We start from the raw sequence: 23943 nt of genomic DNA, 5'->3' as shown, positions 1-23943 counted from the left end.
TTCCCATCACCTGGAAGGGAGACTGGTTGGGGGAGAGTCCCTGCACTGGGGGTGCTGCTTCAAGAGGTGGCTGAGGGGCCTGCCTCATTCCCACACAGAGCATCTCTGCCAGGTCTGAGGGTTGATTACTCCGTGGCTTGCTGTGAACACAGATCAAGATCAGGAATGGGAATGGGGGTGTCATCTGCTTTATCTACACAGCCTCTACACTGGGGCAGGGTTTATAGGCTAAGGCAGGCTTCCCAGTGCCTCCCCTGCTGCCACCACCCACTCTTTGCCCCAACTGTCTCTGTCCAGAGTGAACTCTCCAGAAAGGGGAAAGCAAGCCTGCCTAAGACACCCACGACCACCCAGTCATCTCTGCTCCCTTTGTCAGCACCAGTGACGCCCCACCAGACAATGCCAGCAGGTGCCTGTGCCCATGAAGTATGGACTCTCTGAGGGCAGGAACCATAGGAGAAAGGACAATCTTGTAGCCATTTTGCCATGTCAGAGCCCTGCCTCCTGTCCTCACCAGCCATGAACCTTGGGAAGCCACTTAGTTACTCCGAGTCTTGGTTTCCCATCTGTAAAATGGAGATCTTAATGCCTGCCTTGCAAAATTTGAGATCAGTTTTGTTAATGTCTAGCTCAGTGCTCCATAAACTTTTTTAATGCATGTAAACTTGTTCAAATTAAATCTCAGCACACCAATCTATAAAATAGCTGTGTTGGAAGCAAAAGTGGAGGGTCCTAGGACTCCTTCACCAAATCCTGGGGGGTTCAGGGAGTCCAATGTGAAAAGATCTGGCCCCAACTCTAACAGCCAACTCTAATCAACCAGAAATGCTAGAGCAGTAAGAGGGGATGGATAGATTGTCTGACACATTGGCTGAGTGTATCTCCAGAGGAGCCAGAGGTGCACATGTGGAGGGGGAATGCACTACCCATGGGAGAACCCTGGGGGCTCTAAGAGAGAGGAGCTATTACCAGGGGCCCATTGTCTCATCCCTGAGCACCCCATTCTGACTTCCTACAGGAGATGGGACAAGGAAATGAGAGACCCCTGTGCCATGGCTGCCTCTCACCCAGTAAATAGACTTGTTTTCCATTCTTCACACAAAATGCCTTGCCTCCCCGTGTACCTGCCAGCTAAGTCCCTAAATGTTTGTCTATCCAAATCTGGCTTTCCCTTTGAGATCATATTGTCACCACCTTTTGGAAGTCTTCTGTGATTGCCCCTAGCCAAAAAGAGCATTTCCTTCCTTTGACCTCCTCTAGCACAGAGAGCAGCGGCTAAGAGCTTGGGACTCAGTTTCTCTATCTGTAAGATGAGAAAGTGAGGACTAAGTGAGATGATCCATGTAAAGCTTTAGCACAGTCCTGGCACACAGTAGGCACTCAATAAGTGTCAGCTATTCATTATGGTGCTGTGGTCTCTCCCCTGCCCCACAGCTCCTTCAGGCTATGGCACACAGTAGGTGCCCACTGAATACTTACCCAGGTGACCAGCAGGTGGCCCCACACCCCAATTAACCTCTCTGCCAGCTCCTCTGAGCCCCAGGGAACTTGTTCCCTTGAGTCAACAGCTGCCTTCTCCTGGTCAGGGGACACAGAGAGGGTAGAACTGGCAGAGTGCTGGGCAGCTTAGTGCATCACCTAGCAGGCGCTTGGGCTATGCTGGTGACCAAGGCCTTTGGGCTCGGCCATCCCTCTCCCTGTCTTCATTGCAGCCCTGCCCCATCCTTGTGAGGATCATGCTAACAGATAAGAAAACTGAGGCTTGGAAAAATGCATGATCTGCCTGAACATAGAGCATTCCTCACAATCCATCAACTGGTGGTGATGTGTCTGTCAAGGGTGCTGGAATAATCTGGTCCTGTTAATTCAGCCTCTCATTTTACTGATGGGCAACCTCAAAAATAAGAACTGCTTTGCTCAAGGCCTCATGTAAACCAAAGCTCAGGTCTCCTGGCTCTAGACAACCCCACTCCATCCCACACACAGCAGGGGAGGTGGGCTTGCCAGACCCTTCCCTGCCTGCTGGTTAAGCATGCTGGCTGCTCAGTATGACAAAACGAAGAATTTTACCCTGCTGGGTTTATGGGCAGCCGTGAGGACCCACTAGGGATGCAAAGGCTCGGCCCAAAGCAGCCAGGCCCAAGGCAGCCAGGTCTGGTGACAGCCACACACGGCCTGCCCTCCCCCCTCCCCATGCCTGCCATAAAGAAAGTTTCAAGCAGGCTTGGAAGCATGGAGACCCCTGCAGAGGCTGTAGCAGGCTGCATTTTGAGGCTCAATTCTGACACTGCAGTGGAGGGGCTGAATTGAGGGCAGAGAGGGGCTGGTGTAGAATAGCAATGAGCCAGGCTATTGGAAGCCAGCCAGCATCAGGTTTGGAGGACAGAATCAGGGCTGTTGGCCAGGTCAGGGGGAACATCACTAGGAAGAGATGTCACACACACACACGCATGTGCACACGTGTGTATATAACTTTTATGGAATTTTTTTTTTTAAGAGACAGAGTCTCGCTCTGTTGCCCAGGCTGGAATGCAGTGGCACAATCATGGCTCACTGTAACTTCAAGCTCCGGGCTCAACCTGCCTCAGCCTCCCAAGTAGCTTCTTACGGAATTCCTTACCAAAAGCTGCCAGGGAAGTTATCATAGAGCTCATGCAAATGCCTGTGCGTCTGGACTCACTGATGAGAACAAGTGGCCACTTGGCTTCTTAGCTCTCCTAATACTAGCTGATTGTCAGAGATTTGCTCCCATTTCACGGACAGCCACACTGAGGCCCAAAAAGGAATGTGACTTGGCCAGGCATCCAGCCTCCCAGTCCTGGCTTGTAAGAGTGACACCCGATGCTGGAGATCACGGAGCCAGGCCCTGGGCTGGGCTAGCGGCTGGCCCAGACTCCTCATGGGCTCTTGGAAGTAGCCAGATGTGGGAGATAATGAGGCAATCTTTCCATCTGCTCTTCTGCTAACTGCTTCTAGGGCACCCCTCCCCACCTAGTTACAGGAGGGGCCCTACCCTCTCCCCAACAACAGCAAGGGGCCAAATGTGACCAATAAGAACCCTCCCCTGAAACTGACATGTGGACACCTGAGCAGATGACCTCCCCAGCTAGAACTTCTGCAGCTCTAGTTTTGCCAGAGCTATGGAGAAGGCAAAAAAAAAAAAAAAAAAAAAAAAAACCCAGTGCAGGCAAAGGATCAAGGACAGCCCCAGGAAGAAGCACAGACTGGCAGAGCGGAGTGGCAGATGGGAGTCCTAGAGCAGGGAGACTCTCTGTCCCTGAGGCCCTGGTCCCTGCACTTCTGCCTGCAACCCTGTATCCTATCAGGCACCTTTCCCAGCACTGGGATGCATATATTCTCTCTTTGGCTCAAACTGTCCCATGACACCTCCTTCTCCTGGAACCATGTTCTTCCATCACAGATCATATCAAGACCTTGATTAAACTTTTTTTTTTTTTTGAGATGGACTTTTGCTCTGTCGCCAGGCTGGAGTGCAGTGGCGTAATCTCGGCTCACTGCAACCTCCGCCTCCCAGGTTCAAGTGATTCTCATGCCTCAGCCTCGCGAGTAGCTGGGATTACAGGCACCTGCCACAACGCCCAGCTAACTTTTTATATTTTAGTGATGGGGTTTCACCATGTTGGCCAGGATGGTCTTGATCTCCTGACTCTGTGATCTGCCCGCCTCGGCCTCCCAAAGTGCTGGGATTACAGGCGTGAGTCACCACGCCCGGCCAATTTAACATTTTTCAACATGTGATGTTTTCACCTTCTCCTGCATGAATGTAAACACCTTGAGGTGAACTCCCTGTCTGAAGTTCTCACTGCAGCCTTCCTTGCACCCAGCACAGCATCTCAGGTACACTGGATGCTTGGCAGCCAAGCAAGGAAGGCCATCTGTGCCTCCACAGCTTTGTGACTAGATGGACTACATCTACCTTTGCATCTGGCCAGCATTCCTCCAAATGTAGGGTATACCAGGAAGGCTGGGCTGAACCACAGGCTCCATGGAGTCTCTTGAATTTATCTGGCCACCCTCCTGGAAGCCCAGTACTGGAAACAAAGCCCAGGAGGCCCACATGATGCTGCTCTGGGGAGCAGGCCCTTGGAAATGAAACCCCATGGGTGAGGAAGCCCTGATTGTCTGGATAGAAAGTTCCTGAGGTAGATTTGGGGTTGCTTTTTCTTCTAGAGACTTCTAGATACTCTAGATATAACTCTAGATATTCTCTCCTTCCTGAGGCAGACTTGGGGCTGCTTTTTCTTCTAGAGACTTCTAGATACTCTAGATATAACTCTAGATACTTCTCTCCTTCCTGATGACTAAGGATGTTAGAGTAGCTAATGAGTGTGGGGCATGAGCCACGCACCTGGCACCTCACTAAGTACTTCACACACATCATCTGCTCAAATCCCCCACACGACTCCATGAGATGGGCATTATCATCGCCAGGACACAGCTGAGGAAACTGAGGCCAAGAAAGCTCCCAAGGTCACCAGGCTGGGAAGCAGCAGAACATCTCAGGCGTGTTTGCCTGTCCCCTGCCTTCCAGCATCTCTGCACCCTCCCCCACACCCTGAAGGAAGGGGGGGTGGAGGAGAGAGCGCTGCAGGCAGCAGATGAGCTCTTGGAAAACTGGGAGGTTTCTCAAGATAGGAGCTGGGAGAGAAATGCCACAGTTAGGGCCCTCCTTGAAGCTACCCACAAGGGCTCCAGAGGGGTGAGAGTGCTCTGTTACTGGAGTAGTCAAAAGACAGTCTTGCAGCATGCCGCCCCCTCCCCTCCTCGATATTCTCAGTGCCAAATGAAATCTGGCAGTTTCTGAAAATAGCTCAGCGCTGCAGCAGGCACTCTGCCCGCCCTTCAGCAGGCTGGCACGCAGCTGGGGGTGGCCACTGTGGGCAGATGCTGGCACACACAGGCCCGGGGGTAGGTGTCACACACACTGCACAGGGGCAGCACAGAGCTGGGGGCATGTGGCAGCTGCCATCCCTCAGCTCTTCTGACCTTTCTAGGCCTGGCGAGGACTCAGTGGCCTTGGAGTTAGCATGGCATGCTTATCAGGCCTGAGGCACCCCCTCCAGCTGGGGTGAAATCACTAGTGGGTCTGAGAAGCTGCCCTTGGGCCACTTTTGTCCACCCCTGTAGACAAAGAGTAAACCCAGGACCCAAGAGAAAATGATGAAATGGTGTTTATTACTATCTGGATGTAAAACCCAGCAGTGTTGTCCTATCTGACATGGTCTAGGGTTTCCCAGCCAGTGAGAGAGGGGCCAGGAAGGAACTAGGCTGCGTGTCAGGCACTTGTCAGGCAGTATCAGGCAACTCGGCACCCTAAGGCTACCATGGTGGGGTGGGGCTGGTAAGCTCTGATCAGCCAGGAAAGGCCCTCTCTGCCCTACTCAGGCCCAAGCCAGGACCAGACATTCTGAGCATGGCTCAGTCGCCTTCCCCAACCTCAGGTCTGACCCAGAGTAAAGAAAGGGACCTCAGGTTAATGGGAAGCCACTTAGCTCTGCTCCCAACCAGCCACTTTCACACAAGTATACCAAAAGATAGCCCCTGACTTCAACAGAGAGGGGCTTTCCTGCCTGAGATCTGGTGAGCAGATGGGTGCAGGGAAAGTATACTGGCTTTTGTCACAGTGACATTTTCCAAAGTGGAAAAAAGTTAAAAATATCTCCCACCTTAAGTTCAGATGAAAAGTCACCCTTTGGGTCGGGAATAGTGAGGGGATGGCTAGGCCCAGGGACTCCCTCAGGGGAGAGCGCTGAGTGCCATCTGGGCTGGGGCTGCAGCAAGGCAGGGCTGGACTGCACAGGGAGGCAGGCAGACCAGATCCAGCAGCCTCAGGGCCCAAGGAGGAGTGAGAATGAGAGGGCCAGCCAGTGTGTGAGAAATCAGCCTCCCCAAGAAGGCAGAGATGAACCCTCAATTGCCCCTCCTCCCTTACTCGCTCACTCAGCATTCACAGGCAGCAACATGGTCCCTGGTCACCATGGCAACCAATGGCCAATGCCTTTCTCAAGGCCAGGCCCATCTGCCCATCCCACAGGGGGATGTCTCTGTGGAAGATGGGAAGCCCAGCCACAACTCCCAGTGGCCTAGAAAGCTAAGGCCATGCACCAGGGCAGGACAGCACAGAGGCCTCACTCGGGCCAACCTAGCTAAAGGTGCTGCTATGGCAGCAGGCAGCTCCCAGCCCCTAGGCCCTGCCCGTCTCTAGGGCTTGAGCCTGGGCCAGAGATCTGAAGGAGGTTTAGGGTCAGGGTCCTCCATCCTGAAGTTCCGAGTGACAAATTAAAACACAACAAAATAATCCTTTTGTTAAAAGAATGACCCTGGGCCCTCCTGGCCAGGGCCTGAGCACATTTCAGTCTGTTATGCAGGCTGAGAGGCCAGGCTCCTCCAAGGCCCCATGAGCTACTGGTTGTTGCAGCCCTGTGAGGCAGAGGAGCTGCCTGCCTGCTTTTTTCTCCTCTTGTTGAGGAGCCGGTTGTTAGAGGTCTTCAGGTCCTTGATCTTCACCTGGTCGTAGTCTACCCGCATAGTGGCCAAGGCACTGGTCATCTCCTCCTGGGGACAGACAGGATGGTGGGCACTAAGAGGTCAGGATGTACTGACCTTAGGAACCATCACCCCCCTGCCTGGGCAGCCCCTTAATGTCAGTGACAGCCTGTGCTGCCTCTGTGCCCACTGTGTGCCCAGCACTGGGCCAAGCCCTTTGCATCACATGATCCTCACTACCGTCCTCTGTGGTAGACACTGAGCTTATTCACTAAGGCACAAAAGGAGAGTTACTCCCTCGGACCACACCAAGGGTAAGTGGGATAGTGAACTAAACCAGTTCCACCACAGAACCACAAGACCTGCAGAGAATGCCATCTCGCTGGGCAACCAGTGCACTGGGGCCTGGAGATTGTGCCACTGGAGCTGCTACTCCATATGTTCAAACGTGGCCTCTGCTGGGTCTAAACCAGGCTGACCACCCTCCCAAATGTTGTCGGTTATAAGAGAGGTCATCATCCAAGCTTGGTACCAAAGCCCCGTTTCATTGAGGAAGTGAGCCAGGAGCACCACACTGAATGGCGTAGTGAGGCCCAATCCTTGGAGTGCCATGGTTGGACCACTGCGACAGTCACTGACACCCTGTGCTCCAGGTATAGAAAGGGGCCAAAGACCCCAGACCCTGGGTAGCCACCCCCTTGAAGTCCCTTTTGCCCAAATCCTGGCACCTGTATTGAGACTGAGGCAGAGCCCACCCACCTTGACTTCGTCCCAGTGGTCTTTGTCCTCCTGCAGCACTCGGGCCGTGTGGAGTGGGGTCTGTGGCACCACCATCGATTGCTGGAAGGAGCCCCACGCCCATGGATTAGAAACTGGAGGCACCTGGGACAGCACTGGTTCCCCCCACTCCATCCTCTTCTCCCAGACTCAGATGGAAAAACCAAGGCTCAGGGTGGGGAAGGAGACTCACTAGGGCAGTGACAAAGCCAGGTTGTAGGTGAGGCCCTAGTATCTACCTGTGTGCATGGGCCCATTCCAGCCCTGCACTGGGGCCTCAAAGCAGAGCCACCACCCTCCTGCCCGGCAGCCCCACTCCTGTTGGACACCCTGCCTGCCATGGGAGGAGGAGGGGCTCACGTTGATCCAGGGGTGGTTCATGAACTGAGTGATGGTCAGCCTCTCTGTGGGGTCTGTCTTCAACAGGAGGCGGATCAGCTGCTTGGCTAGGGGGGCCAGGGAAGAGAGGGGAGAGGTGAGATTGCAGAGCCAGCCCCTCCACCCTTCCCCACAGACCACAAGCTCTGCTGGGGCAGGGGCTGCATGTGCTCCCAAATTCCCAACCCACAGAAAGAGTGAGCTAACAACTATTTCTTGTTTTGAAACACTAAGTGTTCAGGATAATTGGTTAAGCAGCAGTAGATAACTCATACAGGGCAGCCTTGTTTGTGGTCCTCAAAGAGGAAAATATGAATGAGGAATAGGAGTTAGAGGGAGTTTTGAGGAGGCAAGTTTTGAGACTGTTTGGCAGATGTAGAAACTGAGGCTCAAGAAGGTTAGGGGACTTGCCTAGGGTCCCATAGCTGGGAAGAGGGGGAGCCAAGATTTGAACACAGGTCAGTTTGACACCAAAGTGATGTTTCCCAGAATGAAAGCCACAGGGGCCAGGTGAGTCAGGCTGGGACAGAGAGGTTCACTCACCATCCTCAGAGACTTCTGACCACTCAGGATTGGGGAAGCCGTACTGGCCCAGGCGAATCCTCCTCTTCATCCCCGGGGAGATGGCCTGGCCCGTGTTGGAGTAGAAGGGTGGGAAGCCACAAAGGCTGGGGGAAGGGGTAAGTCATTTGGCATAGGGTGGGAGCAGTGCCAGGGTGGACCCATTTCCCCTCAAAAGCCCCTGACTGGGGAGACAGACAACCAGACACCATAGCAATAATGCCAGCCCTCCGGACTCCCAGGCACATCCCAGGAATGCCATCAGCCCTTGGCATGGGGAGACCCTCAGGCACCTGAAGGAGTGGTGTCCCATGACCAAAAGGGAAGGGCAGCCCGCATGAGGAGTGACACACACAAGCTCCTCACCAAGGACATGGGGGTGGGGGGACAGAAGTGGTCCTGAGGGCTCACAGTGGGGGTAAGGGCAGGAGATGGAGGCAGGGGGTGGGGAAGGTACTCACATGATGTACATGATGACACCCAGGGACCACATGTCACATGACTTGTCATACTTCTCTGGACCCAGGACCTCAGGGGCTGCCAGGGCAGAGGGACAGCAGGGCTCTCAGACCCAAGGGTCTTGGAGCCCAGGCAGGAGCCTAAAGCCTGGGCAAGGTGGGGAGCAGGTACCTGGGCTGGGAGGTAGGGCAGAGCAGACTGGCGTCTGGCACCTTTTGGAAAGGCAGCATGTGTGTGAAGTTGGGGGAGGAGAAAGCTCCTGGAAAAAAATCAACCACTTTCAGACATACCCCTAGCTCCCTTGGGCCTGAGCCCCTCTGCCAGTCTCAACCTTGGTGAAAGAAGAGAAGAGAAGGCCAGTCTGGGGCTTGGTGGGAAGCTGCCGTAGGTGAGAGGGTCTTGGCCTGCCAGCTGTCCTGTGTCCCTTGCCTCCCTGAATGCATAGCCTAGGTCACAGGCAAGGAAGAACCAGGGACAGGGCTCTGCATTCCATCATCAGCTTGGCTACCAATCCATGGAGCCTTTGTCTTCCCTGTGCAATGAGGTGGGTAGGCTAGAAGATTTCTAAGTTAAAATACTTAGTGCAAAACACATCCTAGTTAACAGAGTGCCATTTCAACTGTCTCAGGGAACTTCCCACCCCTTCAGCAGCCCTCCAGGAAGACCTCTTCTGAGGGAGAAAAGCCCTCTGTCATCACCCCACTCTCAGGTTAGGGGGCAGTTTTGGCAAGGAACATTTTCAGATCCGGGGGTTGCCCACTTGCAGAAGGGCAGTGAACTTTTCCAGGAAGCATGAGTATGTGCACACCTCCAAGCCCTGGCTTTAGTGACCGTCTCCCACAAGGCAGGTGACTGGTACCCTTTGTCCTTCCAAGTTAGGAGGAAATGCATGCCCACTTTCTGAATATGAATCCCAGGAAGACAAAAACTAGAGAAAAACAACCGCGGTTGGGCTCCGTCCCAAGCTGATGGCAGCCTTTTATCACATATATATTTAGAGCTGCTGTGATGTCATTCAGCTCACAGGCCACAGCCAGAATTTTCCTGGATCTATTTTCAAAAGCAGAAGCTGAAGTTTGGGAGAATATTTTTGCAGCCTCCGGCCCCCCACGTCACCCGCCTCCATGCAGACAGAATTCTCCCCCTCCCTCCTTGCTGGGCTTTAACCCTTTGGTTTCTGCAACCCACTGGCTACCCCATAATACAGCTGTATAAGTTGGGGTGAGGAGTTACAACTCATGTCCGAAGGACTCACCCACATAATAGGGAGTATAGCAGGGTGTCTGCAGGGCATTTTGGGTGGTCTCCTTAGCAAAGCCAAAATCGGTGAGCTTAAGCACTGCGTCTTTCTCCTTAGATGTGTAGAGTAGGTTTTCAGGCTGGGCCAGAAAGAGAAAACATTGGTTTGGAGTTACGAACCAGGCAGGAGCAGAGCCCCAAGGTGATCTTCAGCCAGACTCCCCGACTCCATCCCAGTGCAGAAGGAGCTAGGTCCATTTATAAAAAGACCCGGGCCTTGCCCACCAACATGGGCCAAATAGAGAGAAACCCAAGGTGCTACCTTCATTCACAAAAGGGGAAGCAAGGCAGGTGCTCAGCCAAGGCTGTGAATGACCAAGTGCCATAGAAAGCCTCGGGGCAGGAACTTCTGATCCTGAGTTGGTGACATTGCCATGAAATGCTAGAGCAAGGGTGCTGGGGGAAGGCAGGCTGCTCATAAGTCAGTATTGCCAAGCACATGTCCCATACCCAGCCCAGAGTGAATCCTACAGGGCTAGAAGGACAGCCCCATCTGAGGTTGCTCAGGGGAGAAGGCCCTAGTTGCTCAGACCCCAGACCCCAGGAGCTGCACAGGGGCAATCTTCCTGTGTCCCAGGAGTAGCCAGGGGCCTGGCAGATGAGGGCAGTAGGGAGGTCTGTCCCTGAAACTGGTTTTTAATGAATGGTAGGTAGGATGTAGGCCCATGGAGAGGGGCAGAAGAGACCCCCCAGCAGAGTCGGGGTAGAAGGATGGGGTGTTGGTAGAAGGATGGGGTGGTGGTTTAGAACCAATGGATGCTATTTCTCAGGTTCCATTTGAGAAGATCTGACCTTCTCAATTGTGATAAAAACAGAGAAGCAGTTTTAGTCTATTCAAGGGAATCTCCTCTGCAGAAGGCTTTTCTCTCTTCGGGAAAAAAAAGCCAGGGTCCAAATAAAGCAAGGATTTACAGGTTGGGGTGCTCAGCCAGAGGGAGGACCTGATGCAGCAGCTGTAACCTCAGCTCGCCTCTGCCCAGTCTGAGGAGGAAATAAGCCAAGGAAGGTAACGTTCCAGGCTTGGGGCAGAGGGCCCAGGAGGAGCAGACTCTGCTCTGATAGTGCTCACACATGCTTGTGTGCACATGCATGTGTGTGCTGCCTTGGTTTGCATTTCATCCATCTGATCCAGATGACCTCTAAGACCCAGTCCTCCCAGGATAGGAAATTTGGAGAGCTGAGCTTCCAGCCTCAAGACTGGAAGGTGGCCCAACAACTGGCACTACCTCTGTTCCTTCCTCCAGGGCTCAGCAAATGGCTTCTTTCCCTTAAAATGCTGGTATCAGAGGGCCTGATCTGTCAAAGCTATGGCTGTGACTTCACAAAAGCTGCAACAGGGCCAGGTGGAATGGCTCACGCCTGTAATCCCAGCACTTTTCGAGGCCGAGGCGGGCGGATTACCTAAGGTCAGGAGTTCAAGACCAGCCTGGCTAACATGGTGAAACCCCATCTCTACGAAAAATACAAAAATTAGCCAGGTGTGGTGGTGTGCGCCTGTAGTCCCAGCTACTTGGGAGGCTGAGGCAGGAGAATCGCTTAAACCTGGGAGGCGGAAGCTGCAGTGAGCCGAGATTGCGCCACTGCATTCCAGCCTAGGTGACAGAGTGAGACTCTGTCTCAAAAAAGCAGAACAAAACAAAACAAAACAAAAAAAACCAACAGCATCAGGCAGCCCCTGCCTGAGGCCTGGCACATTGCGTCCACACAAAATTTCTTGCTGAACAAGTAAACAAATGAATGAATGAATCCCAGTGCAGCAACTACACAGCCCCTGGGCAAGTCACTTAATCTTTTTCTGAGCCTTGTTTTCCTCATCTGTAAAATGGGTAATGGCACTTATCTCACAAGGCTGGGTGAGAATGAAATGAGATTGCTTGTCAGGGCCCGCTGGCTTTAGGCAGGCAGTCAGTTATTCTTATTACTATTTGGATTACTCAGTGTTTGAAAGAAGCAAGGGGACCCACCTGGTGAGAACAGAATGAGTATGCTGAAACTAGAGAAGAGGCTGAGAAAAGCAGTCTGGGACACAGAGCAGAGGCTTTGAATGTGACTAGGGAACATGGCCTCCATCCAGTGGGTCCTGGATGCCATCAGGGATTGTGGAGTGGGACAATATCCTCTTCCCCGGGCCCCCAACCTGAATCCTGGAGCCTCACCTTGACATCTCGGTGGGCAATGTTATGGCTGTGCAGAAATTGGATGGCAGTGCCGATATCCCGCATTATCTCTGCAGCTTCTGCAGAAACAGAGGAGGAGGGGGTCAGTGATGCCAGTCAAAGGTCAAGCCCCCACCCTATCATCCCTCCTGGACACAGTCTAACAGGCCAGCACAAGACAAGAAGACAGTGACAGCGCTCCTGCTATCCAGGTTCTCTATCCCAGGATGTCTACGCCACCCCAGACACCCCAGTTTCCTCCGAGGATACCCCCAACCCATCTAAACTTCTTTCCTCAGTCCTGAGCTACCTCTCCCCAGCTCAACTGCGAGACAGCATCAAGAGGCTTTGAGGCCTCCATCCCAAAGCCATAGAGAGTCCAAGTTCGACAAAGTGTCTCAGACTCAGAGAGTCCCTTGTGGGGATGGACACTGAGTCTCACCCTTTCTTATTCAGATGGGAAGACTGAGGCACAGAGAGGAACAGGGTCTTGCCTAGCATCACACACAACGCTCTGGTCCATACCTCTCACCCTGAATCCTCCTGCTGGTCCAGCTACATGCACATACCTCTCTCAGTGAAAGCCTGGTCGCCACGCTCCTGAATCCTGCTGAACAACTCACCACCTTCCATGCTGTAAAAGAGGTGACTATAAGCAGAGAGGGGGAAACTGCACATCATCCTACCCTTGCCCCTGCCCCAAATCATAGGCCCAGGCTTCAGGCCCTGCTGCTCTGCTCCTCCCCTACTGAACAGCCACTGTCAGCCTCCCTGTCCCTTGTAGAACCTGGTGCATGGTAGGTTGTCAGTTTAGGTGGGTTGAACTGAACTCTTGGAACTAGAAGAGGGTGGTGGGCTCTGATCCCTGCCAAGAAGCCTGTGTGTTCCCAGTGGCACGGCCCCTACCTGACTGTGAGGGCTTGGGTACTCCCAACCCCATTCAAGTCTCTGTTTCCCCAAATGTGGGATGAGATGTTAATTATCATCATATGACCACTGTTCTCTGGGCACCTACTGTGTGCCATGCCCTGGGATCCACGTTTCATGAGCGCTGTTGTGTGATCCTGGGCTGGTTCTTTCACCTCTCTGTGCCTCAGCTATCTCTTTTGTATGATAGGGATGACAGCACCAACCCCATAGTCATGCAGATTGAATATGCAATACACATGGGCCACTTAGAATGGAGTCAAGCACAGGGTAAATGCTACATTAAGATCTTTCCCACATCTTACATCTGAGTTACAGAGATTCAGAGAGGTTAAGAGCTGCCCACGGTCACATAGCTAGTGGGTAGCAGAGGCAGGATCTGAACCCCAAATCTGAAGAACTGGCTAACCGGTGCAGGAAGGGGGGACTTGAAAGGCAGACAGGGAGGAGCTGGAGACCCAGAGTCCAAGGATGGCTGGTGCTGAGCCACGGTGTTACAGGAAGAAGCCCAGGGTGGAAAAGGCCACTGGCTCCTGGTTCTAGGCCCCAAGCACCCAGTTCCTGGTGGGACCATGGGAGCACATACCCAGGTCAAAAGGAGAGAAAGCTGAGAGAACTGCGTGGGTCCTGTTCTTCCCCAAATCCCCCATCCATCCATATTCAGGGATTGGGAGCCTTCTCTGACAGCTCTTCCAGTCCTCCTCACAGAGTAGAAATCACACTCAGGGAGGCCATATTAACCCCTGTGGTTTCTTGCCCACCCTTGAGGGAATGTCCTTATGGCCAACTCCATAGATCCACAGGCAGGGCCTGCGGCTGCCTGCTCCATTGCCCCTCAGGGGCTACAGTGGCACCCAGATCTGCTACCTGAAAAACAAAGAAAGCCCCTAGAAGCATGTCAGGGAGCCTGAGGGCCACAGGGATGCCGAGGGGGTGTGGAGACAGGGCAGGCCAGCATACCATTCCATGATGATGAGGAGACAGCGCTTGCCATGGTGCATGTTCTCATACACATCCAGGATGCGGACAATATGGGGGCCGCCAGAAGCCTGCCAGTGATGGTCTACCTCCTGCCGGGCCTTGGGGCTGTCATACAGGAGCTGTAGGTGGGTGCACATAGAAAGTGTCAGGCTCAGAGCCCTCTACCATCACTTTGCAGACAAAAACATATAAGCTCTGAGGCCTGTGACCTGCCCCAGGTCACACAGCTTATAAGGAGCAGAATGAGAATTTGAATCTAGGTTTCTCTGACTTGTGGTCCAGTGAGCCTCTGGACTTGAGGGTCAGTCCTGGGCTCAAGCAGCTTGGCAGGTAGTTCAAGGAGTCCGTAGGAGGTGGCTGACTGCTTCGAGGGGCTCAGAAGCCAAAGAAGCCCTTGCCTCCCTTCTCAGATGGAAATTGAGTGGGTTTTATAACCCCACTCTAATCACACAGCAGCCATGGGACCCCAAGCCAGGGGCCACACATCCCTTGAACCTCATTTTTACCATAAGGATGACACAGCTGTTCCATTTCCTAGGCTAGGGTTGGAAATTGTACATGTAAATTGTACAGGATAGCACCTGGTACATAGTAGGCCCTTGGTGCCTCCCTTGTGATTCTCACCCTGGGCATCTATGAGAAATGTAAGTGTAGAAGCAGAAGGTGCTGGGGAAAGGCTGGGGAGGGGAGAGGGTGCACTAACACGCAAATCTGCCCTACAGGACTCAGCATGATCAGGAGAGTGCTGGAGTGAGAAGGAAGACTTCCTGCAGGAGAGGTTGAGGCCTGTGTCTGTCAATCTATCTCCCACAAAGAAACTGGCCCAGAGTGGAGGGAGACAAGGCCACACTCCTGTAGGGGTAAAAGTAATTAAGACTTCAGATTCTCCAGGAGTGGGCATGAGAACAAAACTCTCACTACCAAGAAAAGTGCTTCTAAAATGAGTTGCTTGGTCATGACCACCCAGTCAGTACCCAGCTCCCAAGGTAACTTTATAGCCTTCCTGGGAGCTGCTATGCAGTACCAGGGCGACAATGTCATCGCACTGTGAGAGAGGTGGGGCCATCTCAAGGTGACCTAGCTGCCCAGCCTCCACCCTCATCCCATGCTTAAAGATCACTGGTAAGGACCCAGAGGTAGAGACTGGGGGAAGGGAGGACCCTAGTTGAGGGAGATGACAGCTGAGTGGAGTGAGATGTGGGTTTGGGATTGAATTCCTCCAATGACTCGGTGTGACCTCAGGCATACATTCACAGCTCCAAGCTGCAGCCCACAACTCTGTAAAATGGTATAATAGCAGAGTCATCCCCACAGGGTGCATCCCAGCCAAGGCAAGCATCCAGTGGGCGGGCATCAGGATCCTTGCTCGGGTTAACTCAGCCCTGGACTGTGGCTGCCAACCAGCACCAGAAATGAACAAGGCCTCACAGTGGCCCTGCTGTAGGGGGAGAAGGAGAAGTCAGCATGCATGAGGAGATGGCCCAGAATGGGGACAGCAGGGACAAGCCACCCCCAAAAAGGGTTGCTCACTCAAGGACCAGCTGTGACACTGTGTTTCCTAATAGAGGAGGGCTGGGGACCAGGGCTGATGCTCAAGACCGGGGCTCGGATCAGCACTGCTCAGCAGCCATAGGACCCTGGGCTGCCCCAGCCTTAATTTCCTCCTCTGCAGGATGGGGAGAGCCAGGTCACTTTACACAGGGCACTGTTAGGGGCAGGCTCTGTGACCATGCACGCTCTCTAGGTAAAGACAAACTGGGTCAGGGCAGTGTCCCAGAGAGGGGAGAGGCAGGCAGTGGTTTCTCGAGCCTGCTGCCCCTTGGCTGTCCCTCCTTTTCTGGAGCTGCTCCCCTCAACCCTAGCCTGGGAATACAGGCAGTGCAAGGAATACAGAGAGCCAGGGGCTGGACAAGCCCTCTAGCAGCTCTGTGCCCCTGCTCCATTACCCAGAGCAGGCTGGGGGTGTGCGTCAAGGCTGCTGTGGGCAGACACTCCTGCCTGGACACCATGGATCCTTGCTCATGCTGCCCTTGCCTTCCAGAACACCCCTCAGGTTAGTGCCCGCACAATTCCCAATCACCAGCTTCTTTCTCAGCACTGGGACCAGAAAGCTCAGTGCCCCCCACTTGCCTCCACCATGTCCTGTGGCGGCCCTAGCTAGGGGTACCCCAATCCTCAGCCACAGGAGCCAAGAGGTACCATCCTCCCTCCCTGCACCCGGTTCCTTCTTTGCCTCCTCCCCCTCCCCCTGCCTGGTTCTCTCCTCCCCAGTCTGACCTGACCATCTCCTGTCAGGCCTCCCAGGCTGGCTCCCACACTCCCTCCTCACTGCCTGCCTTGTGGCATCTCACTCCCACATCAGAGTCCTCCTCTTCTCTCTTAAAAGTCCAAGCTCACAGCTGGAATGCTTTCATTAGGGTCCTCAGCCCTGCCTCTCCCCTTATGACTCTAATCCACCTGTGGCCACAGACACTTCCTCACATCTTCCAGATAAATGTCCTCCCCCAGCACGCAGGGCTTGCTTTCCTTTCCCACCTCACTTCCTGCCACCTCTGGGCCAAAACCACTTTGTTCTGGCCAGAAAAATATATATGTTATTCCCAAACAGGCCTTACTCCCCCAGGCCTCTGTGTCTAGGTCTGTGCTGGTCCCTGTCATGTGCATTCTTGCCTCATCCTCTCTGTTGGGTCAACTCCCTCTTTTTGAGGAAACTTCAGGGCTCAATTCAGATCGATCAACCTCTCTCTCTCTCTGTCTCCATCTCTGTCTCTCTCTCTCTCTCTTCCTCTCTCTGGAAAGCCCCCCCAGCACCTTTTTTTCTTTTTCTTTTTCTTTTTTTTTTTTTGAGACAGAGTCTTGCTCTGTCACCCAGGCTGGAGTGCAGTGGCACGATCTCGGCTCACTGCAAGCTCCGCCTCCCGGGTTCACGTCATTCTGCCTCAGCCTCCCGAGTAGCTGGGACTACAGGTGCCCGCCACCACGCCCAGCTATTTTTTGTATTTTTAGTGGAGATGGGGTTTCACCGTGTTAGCCAAGATGGTCTCGATCTCCTGACCTCGTGATCCACCCGCCCAAAGTGCTGGGATTACAGGTGTGAGCCACCACGCCCGGCCCCTCCCAGCACCTTTCTTACTGGTTTTGCTTCTGTTCCTCCTACCAGCCTGGGAGCAGCTTGAGGGCAGAGGCAGGTCAAGTTCACTTGGGGGTCCCTGGCTGGGGCCTGGCAGGAAACACTGGGCTTCCGAGCAAACAAAGGATGGGAGGATGGGCCCAGGACTGGAGGGAGATAGGAGGAGCCAGAGGGAAAGAAGGAGGGTGGTAGATGGCCAAGGAGGGCGGTAGATGGCCAAGGAGGGGCTGGAGAGCCTTCCAGCCTGGGCCTGCATCCTGTGCTTTGCTGAGGTAGAGGAGCAGGTGGAGCTGCCCTGAGCTGGAGCCTCTCGAGGCTTCTGCCCCACTGAGTCCATATTTAGGAACCCATTTCCCACATGGATTAAAATAGTCCTTCTACAAACGCCAAAGCCCTGAAAATAGGCACAGGGACAGGGGAGAGGGCCGTCCCTGGAAAATATAATAAACGCCCCACTGGCCTCTCTGCAGAGCACATCACAGGAGCCAGAGCCCTCAGCCTGGGCCCAGGTCCAGCTGCCAAGAAATCCCCTGAGCTGTCTCTCCTGACCCCTTGAGTTGACCCTGAGCCCAAAACCTCCTAGAGCCTCAGTTTTCTCATCTTCCTTCCCCATAGCCAGAGCCTTCTCCTCCAGGCCTCCCCTCAATGTGGTCCACCTCAATGTCATCTCCTCTCAGAAGCCCTCCCTCTTCATCCTTTGTTTTTCTTTCTTTCAATATATGCTTTGTTTATTGAGGTATAATTGACATATAGTAGAATGCCCAGGTCTCAAGGGTCCAATTCAATGAGTTTTGATGATTGCACACACCCTTGGGACCCAAACTTCCATCAAGACAGAAAACATTCCTAGCTCCCCAGAAAGCTCTCACGTCATCGCCCTTTTCACTTCCTGTGCAGCACTTGCTCACAACATACAATTAGCTTGTTTCTTTGATAACTCTTTAAGCAAACACACACATACAGATATTGTACTTTCAATGTGCCTGGCTCTGTTTGGAGTACTTTATAAACATTAGGAGGAAAGGACTTCATTATCACCACTTTTTGGATGAGAAATTGAGGCACAGAGAGGGGAAGTAACTGGCCCCAAATCACATGGCTGATCCCCCAGCCAGGCCGACACCAGCAGCCTCCCTCATCAGACTGTGGGCCCACAGGGCAGGGCCAGTCTGCTTGGCCACCTCTAGGTCCCAGTACTGGGATACAGGGCCTGACACAGAGCACTAACTCAGGTAATAGTTGTAGATTTTTTTTTTGAGACAGAATCTTGCTCTGTCACCCAGGCTGGAGTGCAGTGACACAGTCACAGCTCACTGCAGCCTTGATCTCCTGGGCTCAATGATTCTCCCACCTCAGCCTTCCAAGTAGCTGGGACCACAGGTGCATGCCACCACACCTGGCTAATTTTTTTGTTGTTGTTTTGGTTGTTTTTTTTTTTTTTTTTGGTAGAGACGGGGTTTTATCATGTTGCCCAGGCTGGTCTCGAAATCCTAGGCTCAAGTGATCCTCCTGCCTTGGCTTCTGAAGCACTGAGATTATAGGCATGAGCCACTGCGCCTATCAATATTTGTAGATTTAATAAATCTATAGAGTAAGGATGAGGGGGAAAACCTCTCACAACCTATCATGAGGACAAGATAAGATTAAATTGGCCAGGCGTGGTGGCTGATGCCTGTAATCCCAGCATTTTGGGAGGCTGAGGCAGGTGTATCATGAGATCAGGAGTTCGAGACCAGCCTGACAAACATGGTGAAACCCCATCTCTACTAAAAATACAAAAATTAGCCGGTGTGGTGGTGTGCGTCTGTAACCCCAGCTACTCAGGAGGCTGAGGCAGAAGAATCACTTGAACCCAGGAGGCGGAGGTTGCAGTGAGCTGAGATCGTGCCACTGCACTCCAGCCTAGATGACAGAGTGAAACTCCATCTCAAAAAAAAAAAAAAAAAAAAGATTAAATTGAGGAGGCCCCAGTGAGGCTCAACAAATGGGAGACATGACAACCTGGCAAACTTTCTCCCTGCTGCCCAAGGGCAGCCTGTACCTCACCTACCCTCTCTGTTGAACCAGGCTTTACCTCCTCTTCCAGGGAGCCCATCATGACTGCTCCATTCCACAAGGCATTTCTGCAAGTTGGCCTCCTTCACATAGGTACATGACTCCACACTATTCTTCACAAAAGATGTCCCAAAGTAAGAGCTCCATCTTCCCAGGCATGAGAATGAGCACAGGGCCAGGACACAGGAGGCCCAGGTTCTATGCCTATTCTCAGTATGACCTTAGGCCAGTCCCTTTTCCTCTCTGGGCCTCTGTTTCCCCAAAGTTAAGCTGTAGGGCTTGGGCTATATAGGGTGGGGGAGATAAGTGGGTAACAAGGCAGACTTCTAGACAGGCGTTCCTTGCAAAGTACCTACCATAGTACCATTCCCACATCATTGCCCTCATGGAGCAGCCTCTGGGTCCCCATGGCCTCCATATCCACATGCCTGAGCCCACTGGGGGCTACCTGAAATGGGCAATGATGTCATGGTTCCCAGTCACAGCTGGGAAGACAAGAAGATAGGAAGGGGCTAAGCACGGTGGCTTACGCCTGTAATCCTAACATTTTGGGAGACTGAGGCGGGAGGATCACCTGAGGTCAGGAGTTTGAGACCAACCTGGCCAACATGGTGAAACTCCATCTCTACTAAAAATACAAAAAAATCAGCCGGGTGTGGTGGTACGCACCTGTAATCCCAGCTACTTGGAAGGCTGAGGCAGGAGAATGGCTTGAACCCGGGAAGTGGAGGTTGCAGTGAGCCGAGATCGCATCATTGCACTCCAGCCTGGGCAAGAAAATAAGACTTTGCCTCAGAAAAAAAAAAAAAGAAGAAGAAGATAGGAGGGGATTTCTGACAACCCAACGGGCCCCCACCCTTGCCTCATTCCTCTCCTATGTTCCCTGAGCTCCCCAGGGGTCCACCAGAACTGGAGGGTCTGTGATGGCACTTGGGCAGCTCCACAGCTCCAGCTAGTGCCCAATAGGTACACACAGACACACATTCACACACACACACAGACATACAGATACACACACCCCTGTGAGGTGGAAACTGGGCTTCTTCCTGAGGAAGGGGATTCCTGGCCATGCACCTGAGGTGTGGGTCCCCACTGAAGCTCAACAAGCATTGAATTTGAGATGATGTTTCCTTTAGCGAGTGACCACAGGCCTCAGGCTCTGATATACTGGTTTTCACTTTCCCTTCTCCCCTCATCCTCCTTTGCCAAATTCTCTCTCTTGCCCCCAGAGCCAGCAGCCAGAAGGCCAAGACCCCTACTGACTTCACCAGCTAGTGAGCCCCAGCAAAATTTGAGAGCAGAAGGGCCCGTGCCCCTCTAGCATCACCAGGTGGAATGTGGGGGCCTCAAAACAGGCCAGGCCCCTCACTATCACCACTATATCCCTTTCCACCCAAGGACAGGGTTTACTTGTGGGTGGAGGAATTCTTGAGTTCCATAGCTGGGAAAACAACAGCACCATTTGCCTGTTTGGAAAACAATTTGCAGTTTACAAAACACTCTGCTGTCCCTTATCTCATGGGAATGCTTGGTGCCACCCTGTGAGGCAAGCAGGGTGGGAACCATTAGCCCCAATTTACAGATTGAGGAAACACGGGCTCAGGAGGATGAAGTCATTGCCCTGTGGCCACCTGGCTGCAGGATGGCAAGGCTGGAGGAGGAAGGAGAACAGGACTTTTGAGAGAGCACCCAGACAACCCCTCCCTGAGGGGAGATGAGAGGAGGGGGTGGCCCCACGTTGGAGCAGCACTGGCCAAATCCACAGCTTGCACAAGACTCAGGAAGCTTGTTCTGAAATAAATGTGTACATCAGTGCGTGGGTGAGTGCATATGTAGGGGTATGAGGAGGGCATGTGGGTGTGTGTGTGTGCGTGGGAACATGAATGTGTGCATGCATGCATACATCGTGTGTAGGGGTGTGTGCATGGGTGTGTGGGGAGTATGGGGGTGGGTGTGTGGGCCCATGGGCATATGTGTGTCTCCAGTCTCTGCAATATTGACTTTGAACTCGCAGAGAACAGGATTTATCCATCTGTCCATTTGTTCATCTAATATTTTCTACTTCTCCAAAGTACCTAGCAGAGAACTGGCCACAGAGAGGTGCCCAAGAAACATTGGGGGGTCTTATTGCTACAACTCAACCTAAGACAGCCTGTGCAAGAAGGTGACCAAGCCCAGATGCCTCCATTCAGACCTCCTCTCCCACTGGGACCCCGTCACCATGGCAGGGCCTAACATTTCTTGTTGCTCAGAACTAGAAAAGCACTCTGTCTGTCTTCTTAGAGATCGAACAAAGCTGGGATGTCTGCAGTGACTCTTGGGAACCAGTCCCCAACACCCTCCTCCAGCCACTTCCTCGCCCAGGAAGGGCCCCCTATCCAGGTCCACCCACCCACACATGGGTGTCCCCATCCAGCTCACCCCAGTGCTGGGCTCTTCTCAAGTTAAAGTGCCCACAGTATCTCCATCTCTCACATACAGGAAGTGCCGAGGCTACCAGCTTGGACAAGCAGTCTCCCCAACACCTCTTGCAGCCAAACCCCAACCTCCATACCCCTGGCCAATTAACCTGCAGCCCCGGCCAGGCTGTTGTATGGCCTCTGCCAGAACACCCACTGTTTCCGGGGGAAGAGAGCTGACTTATCTCTCCCATCAATGAGGCAGTAATAAATTAAGAAGCTGAAGCTCTGGATTTTGTGACAACTCACAGTATGAGAGACATCAGCCCTACAGCAAAGGGAACTTCCTCCTGGAGGCCAAGGATCTAGTTCCTCTCACCACCCCTTGAGGCCCTCCAAGCACCATTATTTCTGCAAGCCCTGCTTATTAACAACAGTATTTCAGACATTTTATAATTCTAAAACAAGACAGAAGCCAAACCAAACAAAAACAGCAGATTCTCTTTAGAATGAAGAAAAAGACAAAATGCACCAGAAACCCATGTAAGTTCATAACTATAAATGAGGACAAATTTTAATTCTGAGCTTCCTGGAAGTCTTGCAAAGAAGGAAACCAGTTAGGCTCTGCTGCTTTTATTACCCCCATGAAGAGGAGCACAGATATTCACTGAACATTTTCTAGGACGAAATTCTAAAAGGGATTTCACATCAAACCTTATATAGGAGAAAACCTTCTGGCAACACCTTCAACAGCAATTCTGCAAAAGATACAGACTCAAATGAACATATCTAATATGGATTCCTCCATGAAGACTGAGGCCAGCACATATGCCTCAGCTATCGCCTGGCATGTGGGCCAGGAGTGCTGAGGTAACATCACCAGACCTTTATTTTCTTGGGATTCCAGCTTTGTTTTGTGCCAGAGGACAGAGAGGAGAGGAGCAGCAGGGACCAGCACGGCCTCCAACACCTGTCCCACCTAAGGGTCTCATCCCAGCCTCAGGCAAAGGCAGGCCAGAATGCTGAAGATTAAATCTCAGTGCACGTGCTCAACACGAAATCTCAGGCAGCAAAACTGTAGAGAATGTTGTAGGGAAATTTAGGTTTCATTGTTGGGAACCCCTATTCTTACAGAGGCAGGCCGTGAATAAGACAAAACACTTTGAACCTACCATACTCCCTCCTTGACAAGTCTTCGACTCAGCCATCTCTAAGATCTCTCCCAGCTCCCAGTTGTATGATTATTTGGGATTATTTCCCATGAGGATCACATCTCAAATGATATAAGAGACACCACTGGAATAGCAGAATTTATTTTACAGCCAGTTGTTGAAACCCCTGCCAGTGCTGCTGGCACCTGTGTGGGCTATTAACACACACGGCCCTGCCAGCCAGTGTGACCCTTGTGAGCTGCTTTGCCCACTCAGAGAATGGGTCACAGCCTCAGCCTCTGCTCTGCAGGGAAGACGTCAGGATGGGATTGACCCTGAATTCAGAGTTCAGAAGCAGGCTTTTCCTTCTTAAAGCTTCAGCATCTTCCTTATAATGCCAGAACCCCGCTCCCGCCCCCCATGTCGTCCCTCTCCCTCCCGACAAGGGCACTGGTGCTATTTGGAGAGCTGGAAGGTAGTGTAATATCTAACTTTTTAGCCACAGTTTCAAATCAGAGCTGCAGACATGTGCCATTATTCTCTCACAAACTCATTTTCCGAGCTTTCATAGCTCATTAAAGGAGCTAATGGAACCAATTTTGCAGCTATGGATGAGTTGGCCTCCTGCCAGATGAGACCTCGCTTCATTAAGTTCTGACCACATCCTGTCCTCTGTCTCACCCTGTCCATTTACCTCTCCTCCTCAGAGGCTCGGTTCCAAGGAGGGCGGCTCACGTGATACCACTGACCCCAAACGTCCAGGCCCCAGGTAGGTGCTGAGGGAATGATGGAGTCAGGTGGGATTAGCGCTCCCTACAGGACAACAGTCTGTCCCTGGTGCTGGGCCAGTACTGTGCAGAGGCCACCTCACACAGTGGTCACCATAACCCAACAAGGATCAGCAGCGCCCTTCTACCTGTGGGGAAATGTCCTTCTGGGAGGTTAAGTGACTTGCCCAAAGTCACACAGCTGGGCAGTGAGAGTCAAGACTGGGGACCATGTATAGCTGCTTCACCCCTTTTCCATGCAGCTTCAAGGCTTGGAGCAGGCACTCATCCCCACAACACCAGCCTGGGGAAAACAAACAGAGAAGGCCCTGCCACTCCTTCCGAGAGCTTGGCCCATGCCCCTGGTCTGGACCAGGCCCTGCTACTCGGTGGCTG

The 23943-nt window shown here is 52.8% G+C and overlaps 1 protein-coding gene across 2 annotated transcripts in view; it reads right to left on the bottom strand.

Annotated features, from left to right (window-relative positions):
• Nucleotides 1-5174: 5174 nt before the first annotated feature.
• Nucleotides 5175-23943, bottom strand: part of MAPKAPK3 (MAPK activated protein kinase 3) — a 32285-nt gene continuing 13516 nt past the window's right edge. For both annotated transcript variants that reach the window (XM_016941174.4, XM_016941173.4), the window contains exons 3-11: nt 14025-14164; nt 12707-12771; nt 12138-12217; nt 9938-10061; nt 8685-8760; nt 8206-8330; nt 7645-7730; nt 7267-7347; nt 5175-6576 (exon numbers count right to left, since the gene is read on the bottom strand). In XM_016941174.4, coding sequence (XP_016796663.1) covers nt 6424-6576; nt 7267-7347; nt 7645-7730; nt 8206-8330; nt 8685-8760; nt 9938-10061; nt 12138-12217; nt 12707-12771; nt 14025-14164 — 930 coding nt within the window. In that variant the 3' untranslated portion in view covers nt 5175-6423. The remainder of the gene's footprint in view (nt 6577-7266; nt 7348-7644; nt 7731-8205; nt 8331-8684; nt 8761-9937; nt 10062-12137; nt 12218-12706; nt 12772-14024; nt 14165-23943) is intronic.

Source organism: Pan troglodytes, chromosome 2, assembly GCF_028858775.2.
Source record: "Pan troglodytes isolate AG18354 chromosome 2, NHGRI_mPanTro3-v2.0_pri, whole genome shotgun sequence".
NCBI classification, from domain to species: domain Eukaryota; kingdom Metazoa; phylum Chordata; class Mammalia; order Primates; family Hominidae; genus Pan; species Pan troglodytes.
Note: the sequence above shows the minus strand (reverse complement) of the source record. Positions and strands in the feature narration are given on the sequence as shown.